The sequence below is a fragment of the Polypterus senegalus genome, chromosome 2 (genome assembly GCF_016835505.1).
Source record: "Polypterus senegalus isolate Bchr_013 chromosome 2, ASM1683550v1, whole genome shotgun sequence".
NCBI lineage: Eukaryota > Metazoa > Chordata > Cladistia > Polypteriformes > Polypteridae > Polypterus > Polypterus senegalus.
The window spans coordinates 125,179,624-125,202,920 of NC_053155.1; the positions used below are offsets into that span (position 1 = coordinate 125,179,624).

Below are 23,297 nucleotides of genomic sequence, written 5' to 3' on the forward strand. Positions count from 1 at the left end.
CGCAATCTGTGCTTGGGAGACAGATTCAGGGCTTGGGGTTGAATCACAATTTGACAAGTCAGGAGTTCTCACTGTCTCTTAATGCATCCTCTCTCTCTCTATTCAAGGCATTCGTAGTCTGAATCACAATCTGACTGTGTGGGTGGTTACCTAATGCTTGTGGTTGGTCAGCAAGTCGGCTCACGTCTGCCACGGTGCCCTAACTATATCTATATATATATATATATATATATATATATATATATATATATATATATATATATATATATATATATATATATATATATATATATATATATATATATATATATATATATATATATATATATACACACACATACATATACATGCATACACAGTCATGCTCCCCCTCTGCATTTTATTCAGAATATGCACCAATTCTCCCAGACAATTGCAATTACAAATGCTTTGGTATTCACATGCTTACTTCTTCTGTTTGCATTGGAACAACACAAAAAACAAAGTAAAAAAAAAAAAAAAAAAAACTGGTATTATTCTACTCACAACTCCAGAAACGAACTGGAAAAAATTATTGGCACCCTCAAATTAATATTTGATAACACACCCTTTGGAATCAATAAATAAAAACACTCACTTCCTATAACCATGAATTGTGCCAACTGCTCTGGGGCTCTCAGATTTGAAGAGTGCCTTTTCCCAACTGCTGTTTTCAGATCTCTCCACAGGTGTTTTATGGACTTTACACCTGGACTCATTGCTGACCACTTCAGAACTCTTCAGCACTGTGACTTGAAAAACAATTTCTGGGTGCTTTTTGAAGTATGTTTTGGGTCATGGTCCTGCTGGAAGGCCAATGGACCTCTGATGCAGACCCAGCTTTTTGATACCAGGTCCTATATTGTGCTCCAAAATTAATTCTTTGGTATAAATCAGATTTCATGATGTCATGCACACAGTCAAGGCATCCAGTGCCAGTAGCAGTAAAGCAACCGCAAAATATCTACAAACCTTCACCATGGTTGGCCACAGGGGCCATGTTCTTTTCTTTGAAGGCCTTATTTAATATATCTAGACTAGATGGTATAATAATGAGATTTACCAAAAAAACTCTATTTTGGTCTCACCTGTCCACAGGATGTTCTCTTAAAAGTATTTTGGCTTTTTCAGGTAAGTTTTGGCAAACTCCAATCAGAATTTTTTATGTCTCTGCGTTGGCAGTGGAGTTCTTGTGGATGTCCTACCATAGCATCCCATTTTATTCATATGATGATGAATAGTGCAATCTGACACTGTTGTATCCTGTGTGTGCAGGTTAGCTTAAATTTGCTTGGAAGATGACTGAAGTTTTTTATGCACCAATTGAACAATCCTCTGTTGCAATCTTCTATTAATTTTTCCATGTCCGGGGAAGTTAGCTACAGTGCCAATGGGCTATAGTCTTCTTCATGACACTGCGCACAATGAACACAGGAACATTAAGATCTCTGGAGATGGACTTTTCCAAAGTTTTGTTTCTCAAATCCTTGAGATTTTCTCTTCTTTCTCGTCTCCATGTTCAGTGTGCTACATTTAGTCAACTTTTTTTCAATTTAAACTGTTTGCCAATGTGATTTCTATAATGTTATCACATGTTACTTGAGTTGATTGAGTTTAAACAGAAATTAAATGAGCAACACATGATTTGAAAGACAATTATTTCTTACAATTTTAAAAAGATGGCAATAATTTTGTCTAGCCGTTTTCTGGAGTTCAACGTATGAAATGATCACAGATTGTACTTTTTTTATATACTTTTTCTGTTGTTTCAATGCAAACAAATGAAATAAACATGTGAATGACAAAGCATGTATAACTGCAATAATTTCATGGTGAAGCAGTGCATTTTCTGAAAGACCATGACTAAATGTAGATTACTCAGCAGAATTCAAACAGGAATAAACTACACCAAATTAACAAACATGTTTCAAAAACAACAATTGACTTCTAATTTAGAAACTTGTTAAAACTGAAATATGCTGTCACTTTACCGCTTTATGCAGAGTGCAAATCATTCTCAATGGACCAAAAGGCTTTGACCACAGTATGCTTCAGTTTAAATCCACCCTTTTAGTCATAACTAAAACTGTACACAGAAGGATATGAAAATTCTATTAAGCAAGAAGAGCAGATAACAGCAGTTAACACCAGAGATTGACCTCAAATTAAGAACTGTTTAAAGCAAAAGTCAGTAACCAATGCAGTACTGCTGGACAAGTGTTGCCCAACCTCAAACATTTACTGTATATGTATATAAATAAATAAAGACAACCGTCTAAATGGTTTAAATGCTGAAATATTATATATTACAATATACAATCTTATAAAAATAGCTTTCTTTGGAATGTTTTTTTTTAATAAATCAAATACACTTCACAAAATAAACCGTTAAATATAAATTAATGTTTCTTTATATAGTTTATCACTGTGGTTCAGAATATGTGAAAAAATAAATTGCCAATAATAAAAATATATTAAAAATTAAATACCCATGTAAAAGAAATTTAAGTAACTTAATATTACTAAAAGATTAAAAAAAATAAATACATTATTTACAATAAGAACTCTTTGAATTAATTAGACATTAACTTTCTTAAATACACCAGGCCACTGAAAAACTGAAGGAACAGAACTGGATGCAATCTAAAACAAGAAATAGCCACATGATGAACAAAAGCCTCTTAATATTAATCTCAAGATTACTTAGCAGAGTTTTATCAGGACTGTTCAAATAAGTAACATATTATATGACCTTGAAATGATACAACTATTAACATTACTTCAATAACCCTTAATTGAGATGTTAAAACAAATATTAAATTACATTCTAATTTTCTAAATTTAATCTGTATTGGCTTTGTAGGAAATAATTAAAAAGATCCAGAACAAGTCATTATGTATAGAAGTAACACTTTGACTTTAATGAAAATGCAAAATAAATATTTTTGTATGTATTTCAAATAATTATAATACATGGTACTGACGAAATTTGACTGAGCAAGAAAGCCTCTTATATATTAATTAAAATTTGTTTTCTTTAAGTGCCTGTTTGGAATTTCAATTGCACTGACCTGTAAAGGCCATGAGCCTCCCATGATTCCTGCCTGAATAGCTACCCCAATTACCACTGCCAGGTCTGGGTCCACTGATATATTGGGCTGTTTCCCAAAATATTCAGCAATTATCTGGCGAATACGAGGTATTCTAGTTGATCCACCAACCAGAACAATCTCATCAACTTCTGATTTGTCCAGTAAACCATCTTTCAAAACCCTTTCAATAGGAATAAGAATCTTTTGAAAAAGATCTGCATTAAGCTTTTCAAAGAGTTCTCTTGTTATTTCTTCTTCAAACAGAACATTTTGAATGGTGTCTTCTTCTGAGGGCTCATTAAGCTTGGCCTCAGACTTCAAAGTAAGAGGTAAACTGATTTTTGAAGAGTGCTGAAAAGTTAAATTCAGCTTTGTTCTTTCCACTGCCTGACGCAAATTATATACATCCCTTTTAAGTAATGGAAAGGCCCCATATTGCTGCTGAATGCTTTCAAACACATGTTGAAGTAGCCTTTGATTGAAGTCTTGTCCTCCAAGTTTGTTATTGCCTAGAAGAAGGATAAAGATAAAACACAATAAGACAAAAGAGAAATGCACAAGCAAACATTTCAAAATATTAACTCCAGGAAGCTGCATTTTTGTTACGTTTTGATAATTGAGTGCAAAATGATTTTTTTGAGGTTTCACAGTCACAATGGTATTTGTTTATATGTAAAATACTGTGGTGGCATAGCAGGAAGGCAGTGGTCAGCAGCAATGCATTTACATATTAACTGAAACTTTTTATTCCACCCATGTGAAATTACATTTACCACTTCATTTTTGTCAAGTGCATTTTAATCAGAACTTGCAACAAAAATGCCAAATCTGTAAGTTTTTGAATTCACTAATATTCACAAAAGGTATCAGCAAATTGCTGCCATTTTATGAGTGAGAAAGAAGACAACAAGAAAAGCATTAGGTAAGCACAATTTATTCTAAAATGGATTGTAAACTGATTACCAACATGTTTTATAACACACAAGACTGAGAAATCAGAGGAGGTAAAGCTAATATAAGCTAAAAGTGTCTCTGAAATGTATTTTCTTTTGGAGTTCCCAGTTTGTATTTCTAACAATTCCAACAGTGCATTAATTTAAGTATGAATCTTATTTCACTGTTGCATACAGGTTAACACTTTTAATTTAACCTTCAAAACCTCCCATTCACTTTAAAGATTCAATGTGATGCACACCTGGGGCCTCATGCATAACGACGTGCGTGGAATTCACACTAAACACAAACATGGAGTATGCACCAAAAAATCCAGATGCATGAATCTATGTGTACGCCAACTTCCACATTCTTCCGCTACATAAATCCCGGTCAGTGTGAAAAGTAACAAATGTGCACGTGCCTGCCACCACTCCCCAACTCCTCACAGAATTACGCCTCTTTGAATATGCAAATCAATATAAATAGCCCTTAAGCTCAGCATTCTGTGAAAAGACAATGGCAAAATCACGGAAGAAAATAGAAGAATTTCAGCGAATAACAAATGGAGGCAAGGAAAAACATACTATTTGTTGGTTTAAACAGTGGTATCAACAACAAAAAGAAGTTGATCGAGTGACATAGAGTGTCAGAGAAACTTGAGAGTTCAAGTTCTCAAAGTAGCACACTGCCCGAAATAAAAATGAATTTGTTAGATATCAAAGTCGCCATGAAAAGGCAAGTTGTAACCCACCATCTGAGAGTCATATGGAAGCTTATTAGGGTGCGGAGAAAAGACAAAAAATAGGTACACAGTGGCAAAAAAAGCTCAAAATGTCAACTTTAATCTCGAAATTTCCACTTTAATCATGTAGTTTATTTTGTCATTAAAGTAGAACATCATAAACTTCATCTTAAAATCGTTTAATTTACTAGTTTCTCAAATACCATCGTAAATAAAGTAGCACGTTAAATGATTTGTATTGTATGTATTCTTCTATGTGCTCTATGTGTGGGAATCACTACATGCTTCTTAAACGTGCTTTCTCTTCCTCTGACAGGACACAGAATCCATTACATTCATGATATTACAGCTCTCTGAATAAATTAAATACCGAGATGTATACTTGATATAATTTTCATGATAATAGGAATTAAAGCATGTTATTAAACATGGGAACACGGTGGCGCAGTGATAGTAACGAACTGGCATCCCGTCCAGAGATTGTTCTTGCCTCACGCAAGATGCTTGCTGCGTGACCATCGAAATAATTTATTGCAGCAGTACTGTGTCTTTTCAAACATATTAACCTCCTATTCCTGTCCTTCCTTTTCTTCCTCCAAGTACCTAATCGCCACACAATCAGCTCTGTAGATGTCAAGCCATTTGTAAGCTTAGAACGCAGATTCTTCAAAACTTTTAAAGAAAAAAATTGAAATATCTTTGTAGTACATGTTTAATAATTCTATCCATCTATCCACCCAGTGTCGCGCCAGCCCCAGCAAGAATACAGCGCGAGGCAGAAACAATCCCTGTGCCACCGTGTCCTCACATGTTAAATTATTAACAATATAGATTATTTAAATAATGTTAAAATTTTATCTGTATAATCTAAAAAACAATATTTCTGTGGGATTTTATCTTATAAATGATATTGTCATCATATGTAAATATGTTCTTCATAAAGTGTCTCAGGTTGTGCAATATACAGTGAGGTAATTGTACTTATATGTACAAACAGTTTTATAAGGAGCACTTGAAGGACTGATTGAGTGCGTTTAGAGTTCTTGTTATGAAACTGTTTCTAAACCGTGAGGTCCCTACAGGAAAGGCTTTGAGGTGTTTGCTGTATGGGAACAGTTCAAATAGTGCATGCTGAAGCAGTGTATGCTTGATGCTGTATACCGATAATTCTCTTTACGATCAGCTGCTTGACAGCTGTGATTCCATACTCAAGATACAGTGGCATAAATACTCTGAGTGGTGCAGTGAGAGGAACAACACTAAAGCAGCTATGGGATTTGGAATAGTTTGGCCATTCCATGGACCATTATATTGTTACAAGGTAATTACAATCAGATGCCTTAAACTAATAAACAATATGCAGTTAATTTCAATGTACTTGATAAAGCCGCGTCAGGAATGTAGATCTAAAAAAGAAAGGGTAACCACACTGGAACAAAAGCACTGCTTTGACGCTGAGTGCTGCCAGTTTGCAAAACCAAGCGGAGAACTTGCGTACGCCAGGGATTGAGCTAGTGTGATAATGTGCGTGGCTTTATGCCAAGTTTAGTTTTTATACATCGCGATGTGAGTGTGGAAACAGGAGTACAAAACATTTTTTTGCGTGCGCACTGTTTGTACATGAGGCCCCTTATATTTACAGAACTGTACATATTTCAGATCTTAGACGGCAGTGTTGAGTTAATAAAAGGTGATGCCCAAATATCCCAGAAACAAAATTAACATAAACAGAACACAAAAATGAAAATGCTAGATAAATGTGGCTGAACAAGTTAAAAAGCACTTTGTTCTAAAGTATAAAAAAGTACTCTTTATCTTGTCTATTGTATATTTATTGAAAGGCATCACTACGCAATGGACTGAAGAATTAGAGCAGGACACAGAGGCAGCTTGATGTGTCTTCATATTAACAATAAAAATGAAGAACAGTACTATTCTTAATTTAATTAAGCAAATATGTTACATGCTATAAGAAACAACTAAGGTGGTATTTAATTGTACCTGCCATAGCTCTGGTTAGAAACATTCCTCCTTGCTTATTCAACAAGGAGACATCTAATGTGCCACCTCCAAGGTCGACCACTAAAACATTCATGACATCCACTTTGTGGAGCCCGTATGCCATTGCTGCTGCTGTAGGTTCGTTGATCAAACGAAGAATATTCATACCTTAAAACAAAAAATTGGATTGTAAAATGTAAAGTATTTCAGCAAAACAAAAGTTACAAAGTACATTTTGTGGGTTACTCTTAAAAAAAGTACTAGTATTTTCTGTTAGAAAAAGGAAAATAATCGAAACAACAAATAAAATGTGGAATTTAATAGGAAGGGAAAATAAAACTAATTTCTTTCTCTAAGAAATATTCAACCTATTTATTTACTGCAAGAACAATATTTATAAAATTAATACTACAACCTGCAAGATTTGCTGCTTTTATGGTGTAGTTTCTCTGTCTTTCATCAAATTCTGCCGGAACAGAAATGACTGCATTAGTTATTGGAACTCCAAGAGACTTTTCTGCCATCTTCTTCAACTTTAAGAGCAAGCGGGATCCAATATATTCAGGAGTAACAATAAATGTTCTATTTGTCGATATTGAAAATTCTGCTGTTCCATTGTTATATAAAACCTAAATGAGAAAAAAAAAATATTACCTATAAATAAAATGCTCAACCTAGGAACAGATTAAGGTATAAAATATGATATTGTATAAATAATGAACTGTAAATTTTTACTACTTTTAAAAACATAAAAAAAATGTACCACATAATACATTTTTTTTTTAACTCTAAACAATGCAATATGTAGTAGGGCATTCAAAAACAATTAGGCATATTAAATCTTTTACATTCTATGTCTAATGCTTTAATAACTTTTTTCATTATTTACATGTTAAAAGTATTGTTCCTTTGCTTTAAATGTTTTCTTTATTTTAAAGACTAGAGCTCAAAAAAGGACCACTGAGTCAACCAGCACACCAGTGACTGATGCAATTTATTCACAGATTCAGGTCATCTATTTATTATGACAATGGTAGTATTTACAGTCACTTGATTAGATTAGATAGAACTTTATTTGTCCCCGGGGTTCGAATTATTTCAGGAAATGTATTTAGTCTCTGATAAATGTGATATTGTACCGTAGATTCCAACTTATTATGTTGTTTGTTCAGAGCATTTGGTATTGGAAAAAACATTTTGTTAAGGTATTTAGTAATTTCAGTTAAGTGCTACAGTATATCAATTCAGATATTAGGATATGGTTAATTGGTGAAAGATAAAATGCATAAAAAGCTAATTCTACACTGAGAAAAAAAAAGATTTATCATTCAGCCTATTTTTGCATATATTATATTATATTAGTTTACACTGGTGAAAAGCAATAACATAACAAGAACACACTTCTCTACTTTAACTTTCAAAAATCAACTTTTGCAATGTAAGCAGTACTGTTGAAAAGCACTACATAACAACAGCATCAAAACTGGACAAAGGTTATAAACTTTTCATGGAGGAATGGCTTTGTAATTGCCAAGGTGTTAACCTTCTTGTACCTGAAGTATTACAGTTTCAGATAACCTTTATTATATTTAATGTTAGCTTTCTTCATTTCAACATATGTCAATATATTGTAACATAAAAAAAATTAGCTGTAATCTTATAAAATGTATAAAATACCCATATCAACCTTTTATATTTGCATTGGTTTTCACATGTTGTTTTATGTTTGTTGTATGTGTCTTTATTAAGTTCCTGCCATAAACTTAGAGAACTTTAAACTCACCATTCATACTGTTTGTTAGAAAAAAGAATGTAATTATACTGCAAATTGTAGAAATTTCAGAGGGGCTGGTGCCAGTTCATAGTCATGTTTCACCGAGAAGGGACCTGCTGTGCTATTTTCTGTCAGCAGAGCCTCTCAAACATTAACTCCACACAAGCATTGGTCCTTTCAGAATCTGATTGGCATCATACTGACAAGGGAAATTTGTTCCAGAAAAAAAAAAAAAAACCAAGACAGTATAAATTTTAAGGCAGCATGTAAACTTTATGTATTCATCAGATTTAACATGCCAGCTACAAACATGAGTGTTGTAATGGTGACTGATGGTGTACAAAAATTGCGGTCCTTCATTGCTTGGATTCTTTTTCTTCTCTCTGTTTCACCAGTGTGAAACTCTGGAAACAATGTTTTTGTTTAGAATCTGAACACAGATGGACACTACAGCTTATTAAAATAGATTCTGCACTTGTTTAGGATAGCTGGAAGACAGTTTATTTGTTGCAGACTCCTACCAGAAGATAAAAGGATATAACCAAGTAGAGGGAATCATTATTCATTAAAAATAATAAAATAATACAAATGTATAAATTAGGAAAACTATCCATTTGTTTTGCAATCACAGTCTGCCCATGTTTAATTATCAGGAAGAAATACCACACATATATTGCCTAGAAATAATCATCCCTCAAAATTCCCTCTATTTTCTATTTCAAAATTGCAGTGCACAAATGTCATCCTACAGAACCGAACAATTTGGACCAAATCTGCTTTGCAGAATGGGTCAAAATCAATACTGAAACATGCAAAGCTAGTACATAATGTGATTGCTGCAGAAAGTGTTTTTTTACAAAATGTGTGCTTACTGAATATATTATTCAATGAAATCAGAAAACTGCTCAATGGTTTAAATACTTTTGCATGATATACTATATTAATGGTGAGTTATCAACAAATCGAATGATGGCATATACTTGGTGCCATGGCCCACCTGCCAAGTTGTTGTGTGCTTATGGTAAAGTCATCCCTGATGGAGGATCGCTGGAATCATGGGAAAGGGAGGTCCTTTCATCGGATTGGCTGGCCCAGCACTGTTTCAGCTGTGGAATGGCCAAATGGGGGAGGCAGCTTAATGGATGAGGTCTCCAGGACTATAAACAAATCCAAATCACATTATGTGATGTCATCCATTGTTAAATTCTGCTACGTACTTCTAAAAATTTTCATTTTTATACTATATTGAGGATTTGTTCTGTTCTCTTCTGTGTATTGTATTGTATTGTATTGACCCCTTTCTTTTTGACACCCACTGCACGCCCAACCTACCTGGAAAGGGGTCTCTCTTTGAACTGCGTTTCCAGAGGTTTCTTCCATTTTTTTCCTACTGAGGTTTTTTTTTGGGAGTTGTTCCTTGTCTTCTTAGAGAGTCAAGGCTGGGGGGCTGTCAAGAGGCAGGGTCTGTTAAAGACCATTGCGGCACTTGTTGTGTAATTTTGGGCTATACAAAAATAAATTGTATTGTATATACTTCCATTTTTAACAACAAAACCAAAGAACTATAACTACTCAGTCAAATTCAGTTGCACAGAATCTTTTTGCAAAGCACTGCTTTTTCACACTGTGTCATACACTTATTACCTTTACAAAGGTGCCGTATGCTTACTTCCTACTACATCCCTTTTCATTGCAGTGTTAATATGGACTTCAGCCTATACTGAAGTAGTGCTGGGCGGTATACCGGTTCACACTGAAAACTGTTTTTTTATTTTTGTTATGATATGGATTTTTCTTATACCGCAACACCGGTTTAAATTGCCTAAACAACGTTCGGAACGTGGCTCAGCTGGAAAATGTTTAAGGGGGACCTTTTTCACTGCTACACCGCTAAACACATACAATAGAGTACTGTACATGCATTAGTGGAGGTGTTGTGCAGGGGCTCTTGTTCACTGCTACACCGCTAAACAGGCATGCAATGGAGTACATGCGATAGTGGAGGTATTGCGAGGTGAAAATGGACAGAGAACATTATGAAACTGAAGCTGTAGCAGACAATAAAGTTGAACATGATGACACAAAAGCTCTTTTGCTGGAAAAAGGAGTCACGTCTGTTGTCTGGAGATACTTTGGATTTAAAAGGTCGGATGTGAATGATTATGTTTAAATGTGTGAATACTGTTTCTATACTACTGGATAATACTACAAGTCAAGTTGTACTTGTTTTATTTTTTTCAATACTGTGTAATGTACCTGGGTACTGTGTAATAGTGTGATGACATGTTGACTTTATTCTCGACATTTCCACTTTAATCTTGACGCTTATGTCGAGATTAAAGTCGACATGTTGACTTTATTCTCATCATTTGTCATTAAAGTAGAACATCGCAAACTAAACCACCTTAAAATGAATATTTAATTTACTAGATTTTGTCAAACTCCATCGTAAGTTATGTAGCACATTAAATGCTTTGTGTTAAGTGTTCCCCTCTTGCACTAAGAGGAGGCGCAGGCAGCAAACAGAATACAATAATTTCATGATATTCCTGCTCCCTGAACATTTAGAATGCTAAGATAAGTACTTGATATAATTTTCATGGTGAAGTGCAATAAAGCATGTATTAATCATGTGGAAGCACGGTGGCGTCGAGGTTGTACTGCTGCATTCTAAATTTTCAGAGAGCAGGAATATCAGGAAGTGAATGTATTCTGTGTGGCGATCCCTGCCTGCGCCTCCTTTTAGTGCAGAGGAAGTCAGTTTTAGGCCGGGTTTATACTTCACGCGATGTGACGCATGCTGCAGCGGATACTCCTGCTACACAAATGTTTTACTGTTTATGCTTGGGCACGTACTTTACGTAAATCTGGAGGAATCCAGCAGGTGGCAGTGCGAGATATCATCACGGTGAGAACAGGTTCGGCTTCGCTGTGTTGCGAATTGCCTGAAACATTCATTAAATTCCGATGACACCTTAACGCAATATATCTGAAAAGGATGTTTAATGATTCAATCCATCAATCCAGGGTTGTGTCCATTCCAGCAAGCATTGGGCACAAGGCAGAAACAATCTCTGGATGGGGCCTCAGCTCATCGCAATGTGAATACAAGCACTCATTCGCGTCATTTTAGCGGCACCAAATCCCCAAATCTGCATATCTTTTGAAGGAAACCGGAGCACAGTGTGGAAACCCAGCAGGAAAACATGTAAACTCCAAGCAGGGAATACCAGCGACACGACTCCCTGCAAGACAGCAGTGCTACTGCTCCGCCACCGTGTCACCCCCATGTGTGTAATTATTAACAGTATTCATTATTTAAACAAAATTAATGATTTATCTGTAAAATGTAACATACATACTTTAATGCATTTCATCATGAAAGTGATATCAAGTATAAATCTAAAGATTCTAAATTTGCAGAGAGTTGGAATGCCATACATTTAATGTGTTCTGTGTAGTGATCTATTGCTGCTTGCCGCTGCTGCCAGGTCCAAGAAGCTAGTAGCGATTAAAAACTGGGATGACGTTTACGACGGTCTGCTTTAATGATAAAGTAAACTACGAGGTTAAAGTAGAGATTTTGAGATTAAAGACGAAATTTCCACTTTAATCACAAAATACATTTTTTCACCATGTCCTTAATTTTTTTTCTCTGTGGCTGAAATACAGCACTGTACATTATGTTGCTGTTGTGAAGTTGCAAAAAAAAAAAAAACAGCACAAAAGATAGAATGTGAGACTTTTAAAATGTATCGTATCATTACGATCGGGAATATGCGATGCTTGAAAATAAAAGCACCATGAATGCATCTGTATGTCAGCATTTTGCTTCATCACATCGAACCATTCAACAAACATTGAAGTGCGCACATCGATCTCGTAGGATACGCAAAACGTCTCTGACATCATATTCCGACTTTTATCACACTGCACCCCCAGACTTTTTGCTGGTACTGCAACTTGCGCACGTGCCGCATTAATTTCTGAGGACCTGCTCAGAGGACGCGTCAAATGAACGCTGGGAACGCGTGGCAGCCATGATGCAGGCGTGTACGTGTTTTGAGCGTGAAGTATAAATAAGCCCTTAGAAGCGCGTAGTGATTAACAACTGGGTCGGGGAACATAACACAAAGCATTTAATTTGCTACATTAACTTATGACGCCGTTTGAGAAAATCTAGTAAATTAAACATTGATTTTAAGGTGAAGTTTAGTTTACAACATTCTACTTTAACGAGAAAATAAACTATGAGAATAAAGTGGAAATGTCAACTTTAATCTCGACATAAACAGTGAGAATAAAGTGGAAATGTCAACTTTAATCTTGACATAAGCGTCAAGATTAAAGTGGAAATGTTGAGAATAAAGTCAACATGTCAAATTTATTCGCAACATATAGTTTTTTTTTCTTTACCGTGGCCCTAATATGATTTCGTAAGGCTATACCACAAATAGCATTATAAATGCAAGTTGCAGTTTTATTATTTATGTATATAGCTTAGCTTGAAGCAAGGTCCATATTAATGCAATTTGCCTTAATGATGGTTCAGTTGGTAAAGATGACTCGCCAAGTTGCACTTGTTTTATTTTATTTGGTGAATACTGTGTAATGCACCTGGGCTTGAAGTCTTGAAGTAACAGCATTATTACTGGAAGTTGCACTATTATTTGTTTAAATATTATGCAGTTTAATGATGGTAAAGTTGTTTAAAAAGTCACTTTAACGTGTCAATGGACAGAGATTGTTAACATTAACAGAAAGTGTAGTTGGTTTACAAAAAATATTCACTATTTATTCCTTTTCTAAGGCATGTTCAGTGCAATACAACTTTTGACAAGTACCTCTGAATATTTTACTAAGTCTAAATGCTTCTTTGGATGGTTGAAAATATGTTGTCAATATTTTATCTTAAGTTGTTTGCAAAATTTGCTCAATAAAAAGGTTCTATATTTTGACTGCAACTGTCATGCAATGCAATTCCTTCTCTTCATTAGTGCCACCCCCTTGAAAACTATCACTTTAAGGGGCCAAGCAAACTTGCATTAATACTTCTGTGCACATTAAAATGTTTTTTGTACAATTCTCATGATAGTGGAATAGGTTATTCTTAGCCAGTCTTCTGCAGTAATTGCAGTGGAAAATCTGGTTAACATCCACTCATGCATGGGGAAAAAAATACAGTTGAATACTGTAAAACCAGTATAATTTTGAAAAATACCGTGATATAGAATTTTGGTCATACCGCCCAGCACTATACTGAAGTGTATACATACAAACGTGCAAGCACACACACCCCTTTACATTAATACAAAAATATGGTTACTGTCTCAGATATTACAGTTAAAATGTATAAGGTGCAGAAACAATATATTTATTGGTCAAATATTCAGTATAGTTTCATATTTATTCAGTTTAAGACTTACTTGTTCATTCCAGCAGCACTAGCTACAAACCATGAGACACACTTATACATCACTCACTCAGTGGTAAGTTATAGCACCTAATTAATTTAGGTTTTACTTCTCTGGGATACAGGCAGTTACAAATATACAAACTCAATGAAGACATGCAGAAAATGTGTACACTTCTAATAGACAGTGTCTGGGTTGGGATTTGAATTCAAGGCTCAGGAGCTCTATTTCAGCTGTTCTTAACACTGTATCACTCTATATTATTTCCATTTCAATATTTGCCCTGGCATTCCTCAGCATAAAGTACATGAAAACTCACTCTAATTGTGGCTGTAATTAGATTAGATTAAGTATTCTAGCCTTTGACAGCAATGATTTGGGTCAGTGTAAAAGAAGTAGTACATATAATTCAGTATTAAAACAAGAAGGTAAGAATGCGGAAAAGAATATACATCAAGTATTAAAAAAGGAGTCACTTTTATGTTAGTTAGCAGTTGTGTTTTTGATGTTTGACCATGTTGTTGTTCTTAGAAATCAAAAGAAAAACATGAATGCATACATTACAACATTACAGTTAAAAACCTAAACTATATACAAGTTTTCAAATATTTAGGTGAATACATTCATTCTTGTCTAAGATGTACAGAAGATTTGCGGTAGATACTCAAAAAAATAATTTACCTTAAACTGGTATCTTCCTTTTTCTTTGTCCAGTTCTTCAGCACTAAATATTTTTCCAATAAATCTTTTGGCATCATATATTGTATTTTGAGGAAAAGAATCTGCCATTTTTTGACCTTCATATCCAACATAGATATTAGAGTCAGCAAAGGACACAACACTTGGGATGCTCTTCCGACCCTTTTCATCTCCAATTACCTCAACTTCACCTAGTCCAGGATGAAACACACCAACAGAACAGAAAGTAGTTCCAAGATCAAAGCCAACTACTTTTGGTTTAGGAGGTGGAAGATACTGTTGACCCAAATAACCAGCCAAGAACAATGCAAGGACAGCAGAACCTGAAAATACAAAAAGTGGAACAGCTACTAAAGTGAAGCTGCATTAGCATGATTAAACATTTATCAGTTACACAATAAAATATTTTGAATAGTGGTTTCAGCTTAAAGATTGGGAGCTTATTCATCATGTTGGACAGACAGAACATGTGCCACCTGTTGTTCAACTGTTAAAACTAACCAGTGGAAAAAGAGACGATAAACAGGTATATTTGAAATTAAAAAAGACACAAATACAAATAAAAATTTAGAACTTTAAATATTTTAGATCTATATGAATCTGATGTGACTACAACATATGCAACCTTGAATTTGGACCACATGGAATGGCCACACAAGCAAGCACCATTATACATGCTGTACTGGCAAAGGGGCATTGTTACCATCCAACTTGCAATATTTAACTAGAAATTATAGAAATGATATCCTTGCTTCTTCACCTGCAGTTAAACAGTGACTAGGAGGAACTGTACAGTTCATCTGGAAAGTATTCACAGCGCATCACTTTTTCCACATTTTGTTATGTTATAGCCTTATTCCAAAATGGATTAAATTCATTTTTTTCCTCAGAATTCTTCACACAACATCCCATAATGACAATGTGGAAAAAGTTTACTTGAGATTTTGCAAATTTATTAAAAATAAAAAACTGAGAAATCACATGTACATAAGTATTCACAGCCTTTGCTCAATACTTTGTCGATGCACCTTTGGCAGCAATTACAGCCTCAAGTCTTCTTGAATATGATGCCACAAGCTTGGCATACCTATCCTTGGCCAGTTTCGCCCATTCCTCTTTGCAGCACCTCTCAAGCTCCATCAGGTTGGATGGGAAGCGTTGGTGCACAGCCATTTTAAGATCTCTCCAGAGATGTTTAATCGGATTCAAGTCTGGGCTCTGGCTGTGCCACTCAAAGACATTCACAGAGTTGTCCTGAAGCCACTCCTTTGATATCTTGGCTGTGTGCTTAGGGTCGTTGTCCTGCTGAAAGATGAACTGTCGCCCCAGTCTGAGGCCAAGAGCGCTCTGGAAAAGGTTTTCATCCAGGATGTCTCTGTACATTGCTGCAGTCATCTTTCCCTTTATCCTGACTAGTCTCCCAGTTCCTGCCACTGAAAAACATCCCCTCAGCATGCTGCTGCCACCACCATGCTTCACTGTAGGGATGGTATTGGCCTGGTGATGAGCGGTGCCTGGTTTCCTCCAAACGTGATGCCTGGCATTCACACCAAAGAGTTCAATCTTTGTCTCATCAGACCAGAGAATTTTGTTTCTCATGGTCTGAGAGTCCTTCAGGTGCCTTTTGGCAAATTCCAGGCGGGCTGCCATGTGCCTTTTACTAAGGAGTGGCGTCCGTCTGGCCACTCTACCATACAGGCCTGATTGGTGGATTGCTGCAGAGATGGTTGTTCTTCTGTAAGGTTCTCCTCTCTCCACAGAGGACCTCTGGAGCTCTGACAGAGTGACCATCGGGTTCTTGGTCACCTCCCTGACTAAGGCCCTTCTCCCCCGTTCGCTCAGTTTAGATGGGTGGCGAGCTCTAGGAAGAGTCCTGGTGGTTTCGAACTTCTTCTACTTACGGATGATGGAGGCCACTGTGCTCATTGGGACCTTCAAAGCAGTAGAAATGTTTCTGTAACCTTCGCCAGATTTGTGCGCCTTATATAGACAGGTGTGTGCCTTTCCAAATCATGTTCAATCAACTGAATTTACCACAGGTGGACTTCAATTAAGCTGCAGAAACATCTCAAAGATGATCAGGGGAAACAGGATGCACCTGAGCTCAATTTTGAGCTTCATGGTAAAGGCTGTGAATACTAATATACATGTGCGGTCTCAGTTTTTTTATTTTTAATAAATTTGCAAAAATCTCAAGTAAACGTTTTTCACGTTGTCATTATGGGGTGTTATGTGTATAATTCTAAGGAAAAAAACGAATTTAATCCTTTTTGGAATAAGGCTGTAACATAACAAAATGTGGAAAAAGTGATGCGCTGAGAATACTTTCTGGATGCACTGTATATTACTGTCAGCTACATGACAGGAGCAATGGTTAACACTGTGGCCTTCTGAATAAAGCATCCTGGGTTCATCTCCTTAACTTAGTCATTGTTTGTGTGGAATTTGCAAATTCCTGCAGATTCACCGTTGGCTTTCCTCTCTCAAGTACAAAGACATGCAGATTTGGTTGACTACTCTGAATTGGTCCCACCGTGTATGGGCAGGTGCATGTACAGTATGTGTATGTGTCCCCTTCAATGAACCAGCAATTTGTCAAGGGCTGTTTTCTCTGCACTAAAGTTGTTACTGTTAATGAAAACTATAACTAACATATTGAAACAAGCATTATATTAGTCCAAATGAAAAGTGAACTAAAAGCCGAGTGAAAAGAATGAAAACTAAACAAATCTACATTTGGAACATGAGCACACAGCACATGACTGGTTGAGAAGGAGAATTATTACCTGGGGGTATTTTGAGTATGGTACAGTCAGTGACACTGGCAAATGCAATTAATGTTGGCAGTCAGGTTTATAGAACTCAATTAAAGAGTGAAAGAATGAATCTAAAAATAAACTAAGTAGTTTCACAGAGATGTACATAAGGAGATTGGGGGACTGTGAAAAATGCAAACCTACCAAAGAAAGTAAAATGACAGGTTTTTCAACACATTTTTACTTACTGCTTGTAGACATTTGTACTCTCCTCACCTCAGCCAATGGAACAATGCATTGGCACAGGAATTTATGGAAATCAAAATAGTTTAGCAGATTCTGAGAACTTGAACTTGCTTCTTCAACAGACGGACAGTGTTTCAACACAATTCATTTTACAAAAACTAATTTTACAAAATAGTCAGAAGACTGACATTTTTTAAGTTACAGGAACTCCAGTTTCTTCTTGCAGTCTGAATTCATGGTTGTGCTTCAAAGTTCACTGCCAGCAACAAACCCAATAAGGAGGGTGAGTGGCACATTTCAACTAGAATGGATCCTTTGGCGATTGGGACAGACCCATACAAAATAAATGTAACCAGTTGTATCTCAAATATTGCAAGTTACTTTGGATAAAGGCATCAGACAAATATATATTTATATATACACACACACACACACACTGAACGCACACCAAAGAGACGCGGCTACTCCTCCGAAACCCCTGTTAAACAGTGATAAAGTGAGAAACAAATTCCTTTTTTTACCTCCTCTTTGCTCGATCAGCTGCTGGTTTGCAGCCGCTGCCGTGCCACGTGATCTGTACTTCACTCACCACGTTTTAAAGTCACTGCCTTGTTTCTCTTCTCCCCCAGGCATCCTCAAACACTATTCAATCTCTTTTAGCTGTTAAGTTATTTCAATGAGTAATATGTTCCGTTTGTTTGCACTAATGTGAGCTTTACTCTCATTTTTTTGAGACTTTAGAATTTTCCTACTTCCATTATCTCTAACCTGCTCTACATGTGTATCACGGGACTTGCTTCCAAAGGTTTAAGTATGACGTGACTTGCCCGTCTCGTGGGACGTGAAAGTGTCTCTGTATCTCAAAGATCTCTCTTCAAAAGATCACATCTTGTCGCAGTCTCGTCCCAAGTTTTTTTTTCGTAATATATATATTTATTATTGTGTCACTGTTTTGTATATAAAGGGAACGACAATACATTATCATCAACTGGACAAAAACCGAGATGTATTCATTCACATTGGCACTGAGAAAGCATTACACATTCTGAAGGTGGGAAGGACAAAAGACCATCTTAACACACCATGATGAATTAGCCAGTGGCTAAATGTTACCCAATACTGTACACTGTGAAGATGGTCAGCATTAGTTAGATTACAACAGTGGTCTCAAACTCCGATCCCAGAGGGGCACAGTGGCTGCAGGCTTTCATTCTAACCCTTTTCTTAATTGGTCACCAATTTTTGCTGTTATTTAACTCATTTTCCTTTCATTTTAATTGACTTGTTTTTTAAGATATATTCCACTGAATTTCTTCACTGTTCCTCTGTATTGCTTCATTTCTTTCCTTAAATGGTGCCCAAGCAGAAATGAAATGTTAAGTGAGTCAGTCAGCAGAAGACCAACTAAGTCAGGGCCTTCAACTCCAACCAACTTCACTCCAACCAGTTGCTTAGGAGCCGATTCTTGATGTTAATTAAACCTGTTCTTTAATTCTATGGCTTGTTGCTGCTCTCATTATGCAATAGCATACATTTCTGAAATTGTTGATTTTCTCTTTTCTAAGAGCACTGTTAAAATGTTTTGGGCACCTGAGCACATCAACATTCCTAAGACCTTCATCCTTCTTTATTTTCAGATATTGTATGATAGACACAGTTTGCTGGTCATATTTTGGCTCATTTTGTATCTCATTATTGTTTGGCTACTAATTAATGAAAAAAAAACAATTAGGGGGTCTAAGTCTTCAAGAGCAAGTCAATTAAAATGAATTCAAAATAAGTTAATTATCAACAAAAACAGGTCACTAATTAAGAAAAGGGTTAGACTGAAACCCTGTAGCCCACTGGATTAGAATATATTAATTATACTTTGTCCTTAAGGAGAAATTAAAATTTTACAGAAGCTCAAAAAAATTATTCATGCATATACCTACATACACACCAATCAGCCACAACATTAAAGCCGCTGACAGATCAAGTGAATAACACTGATTATCTTGTTACAATTGCACTTGTCAAGAAGTGGGATATATCAAGCAGTAAGTGAACAGTTCTTGAAGGTGACTTGTTAGAAGCAGGTAAAATGGGCAAATGTAAGTACCTACCAAAAGTGAATCAAGGAAGGACAACTAGTGAATGGATAACAGGGTCATGGACACCCAATGCCGATTGATGCGCGTGGGGAGCGAAGGCTTGCCTATCTAATCCTATCCCACAGAAGAGCTACTGTAGCACAAACTGCTGATAAACTAAATGCTGGCAATGAGAGAAAGGTGCTAGAACACACAATGCATTATAGCTTGCTGTATACAGGGCTGCACAGCTAGCTGACCAGTTAGGATGCTCATACTAACCCCTGTCCTTCTCTAAAAGTGCCTACAAGGGGCATGTGAGCATCACAACTGGACCATAGATCAATGGAAGGAGATGGCCTGGTTTGATGAATCCTGCTTTTCTTTCAGATCATGTGGACAACTGGATGCTTGTGCATTGTTTACCTGGGGTAGAGATGGCAGCATGATGCATTATGGGAAGAAGGCAAGCTGACGGAATCAATGTGAGGCTCTGGTTAATGTTCTTCTGGAAAACTTTGGGACCTGGCATTCATGTGGATGTTACTTTGACACATTCCACCTACCAAAAGACTGTTGTAGACCACATACACCCCTTCATGGCAACAGTGGCATATTTGAGCAGGAAAATGCATCCTGCAACACAGCAAAAATTGTTCAAGAATTCCCCTGGCCTTAATCCAATTGAATATCTATGGGTTGTGCTGGAAAAATAAGTCTAATCTATGGCAATCCCACCTCACAGTTTATAGGACTTGAAAGATCTGCTGCTAATGTCTTGGTGCCAAATACCACCAATTCACCTTCATGTATATGTTGCATCACTGTGTATAGATGGTATGACAATAAATCCAGTTCACACTTGACTTGAAAAAGGTCTTGTGGAGTCCATGCCTTGATGGGTCAGCGCTGTTCAGACAGCACATGGGGGCCTACACAATATTAAGCAGGTAGTTTTGATATTGTGGCTGATGTTGGTGCATATATAGGGTTGTAAGTGACAGTAAGATAAGGTCAGACCTGCACAGATTGTAGGTTTATATATAAAATCATTAACATTTTAACAGGTCCAACTTGTATTGTCCATGAATGAGACATGCTGATAAAAGTATGTTTTCTTGTCTGAGATCCCCATAATGTAACCTATTTCACAGGGCAGTAACATGGACCAATTCAGTCTACATTTCAATGTGTGGATCATAAGTTTAGCTTAAATTGTATTGTGCTCACTTTTTCACCATTGCTCATTCACATAAATCTCCACTTCCCCCTCCTGCTTTTTCCACAGTCTGATGAAACCCATCCAGCATTTAAATAGCATCTGAAATAAGAGGTTCAAGTGAGCTCTCCACATTATCCAAAATGTCACAGTACCTGAACTCGCCATGAGATATAACAATTCATACAACTTACATAAAAGCAAAGAAACATTTCTTATTATATGGAGTCGGACCAGTTCTGAATCCTTTCCACCTTAATTAGTTAGAGATGATGTTTAATTTTACTATTATTCTCTTTTCTGTCATTGCTTTCAATGGGTCCAGGCAGGGTAAGTCCAGTTAAAAAACTGGCCTTCCTGGTCAGTTTATTAAGGCATCTGACATTTCTGCCACAGCCACTACTTCCTTGGCTGGCTAAAAGATACATTGCATAAAAGAGAATAATAGTAACCACAAAGTTATTTTTAAAAGAAAAGAAAACAAACCATTTAATGTCCTCTTTGTTGTGTGACCTGTGGTTATGAAACTTAGTTCTGTGATTCCCATATGGTTGCTGGTTTTCATTCCAAAAAGCTCTTAAATTGAGAAGTCATTTTCTGCTTTATACTGATGCCTTGTTAAAAACGATCTGTTTATACATTCAGTCTCTCACATGTCAAAAGTACCCACCTACAAGTTGTTACCATTTGTTTTGTAAACAGCACATTTCAAAAAGTTGCCAGTTTGTGAGGAATGCGTGCTAACGTACCAATGGCACTGCGCTCCCTGCACCGTTACCTACCCTCTCTTTTAGATCTATGCCTGTTAACTTGTAACCGTGTAGCCCTGGGGCGAAGGCATTTTTACCGCAGAATCTTAACGCTATGTGTTCGAAGGAGTATCCGGACAAGCATGCCGGTATCCCTATTTTTTAGTACACGCTGCTAACAAGGCCATTCAGACCGGGTTGATGACATCTGCAGCTCAATTCACCAAGTAAATAAGAAAATAAAATATTACAACTGAACGTTCTTCCAATAATTTATCAAACACTATGTGCAAACCAACATTTTGTAAACCAATTGACATAACTGATGGAACTGAAGTGCTAATATTTAACCCTACCTATTTTTATTAAAACACACAGACACTATTAGGCAAGTGACTCATACAAAAGCTCCCAAAGATCGTTGCTGTATTTAATCGTTTTTATGTTGTTTTATCAGACTCGATACCATATACGAATCCATATAATTTGACACGAACACCAAAGCGCAGTTTTCAGAATTCGCCTTTAGGATCAGTAGAATCGAAAAAAAATCTTACCCAATGTTGACATTCGGCCATCCATTTTCAAAAGCGAAGAGAATAAAATGACTGAAAAAATCTCATATCTACCGGCGAAGTGCTAACTGCAACGTGACATTACAGGAAGACCGACTTCCTGTTCTGGCGTCACATACGTGTCAAAATAAAAGTCACCACCTAGATGATTTCTGTTTTCTCTTTTTGAAAAAGCAACTTGAGAGTTTTAACGTAATCGTCATACTTTTTAATATTGGCTTTCTTTTAAAATATAGACTATATTTGTGTTCGTAGCAGGTAGGTATATGCACAAAATATGTAGCAGCCTCACATGTCTAGATTTAACAAAAACGTAAATTAATGTGCCCGTTTGGATAATAACAATAAAAAAAACTATTAAATTGCCACATTATGGATTGTGATTTTTTTTATAAAAGATTCATGTATACGTTTTTTACCATTCAATTAATGCTAACTTAAATTTGAGTTTTACTTGCTTCATTAAGTGAATGAGGAACTCTTTTTTTGATGTCTGTGATTAGCGATGACTGTACTTAGTAGCGTGAATCACGAACTGCATCGCGAGACTGGCGGTATTTGTAGTCTTTCATATAGTACTAACACGTGTTTTCTAACGATGAAGTGATTGGAAAAAAACTACAACGCCCACAAACGACAATAAGGGAGTAGGAAGCAGCTCTTGTTGTTCTGACTCAGCCTTAAAATTCAGCTGTAGAAGGAAATATAGTAGACGAACATAATTTTATAGAGATGATGTTGATAAATTAGCATGTAAATATATGTTACGTATATTCATCCATTTTACAAACCTGCTTTAGCCTGAGCAGAGTCGCGACGAAGGTGGAGTTTCCCTGCTAGCGTACGTTTAAGTACACAACCGAGTTTTATTTTTATTCTATTTATTTTATATGTTTATATGCTTATATGTATTTCAGTCGTTTTAAATACACGCGATTAAACAGTGAATGTTTTATACAAAAATTCTGGATTTCGTCACAATCTAATAAAAGATTTTTAGTGGC

General features: G+C 36.2%; 1 protein-coding gene across 1 annotated transcript; it reads right to left on the reverse strand.

The window, feature by feature from the left end:
* Positions 1 to 2,520: 2,520 nt before the first annotated feature.
* hspa13 (heat shock protein 70 family, member 13) lies at positions 2,521 to 22,398 on the reverse strand. Its single transcript, XM_039744543.1, has 5 exons — positions 22,276 to 22,398; positions 14,659 to 14,999; positions 7,205 to 7,418; positions 6,790 to 6,957; positions 2,521 to 3,619 (listed from the first exon to the last, which is right to left on the reverse strand). Exons 1-5 carry the CDS (start codon positions 22,298 to 22,300, stop codon positions 3,036 to 3,038), a joined length of 1,332 nt encoding a protein of 443 aa, XP_039600477.1. The 5' UTR covers positions 22,301 to 22,398; the 3' UTR covers positions 2,521 to 3,035.
* Between the last annotated feature and the right edge of the window lie 899 nt (positions 22,399 to 23,297).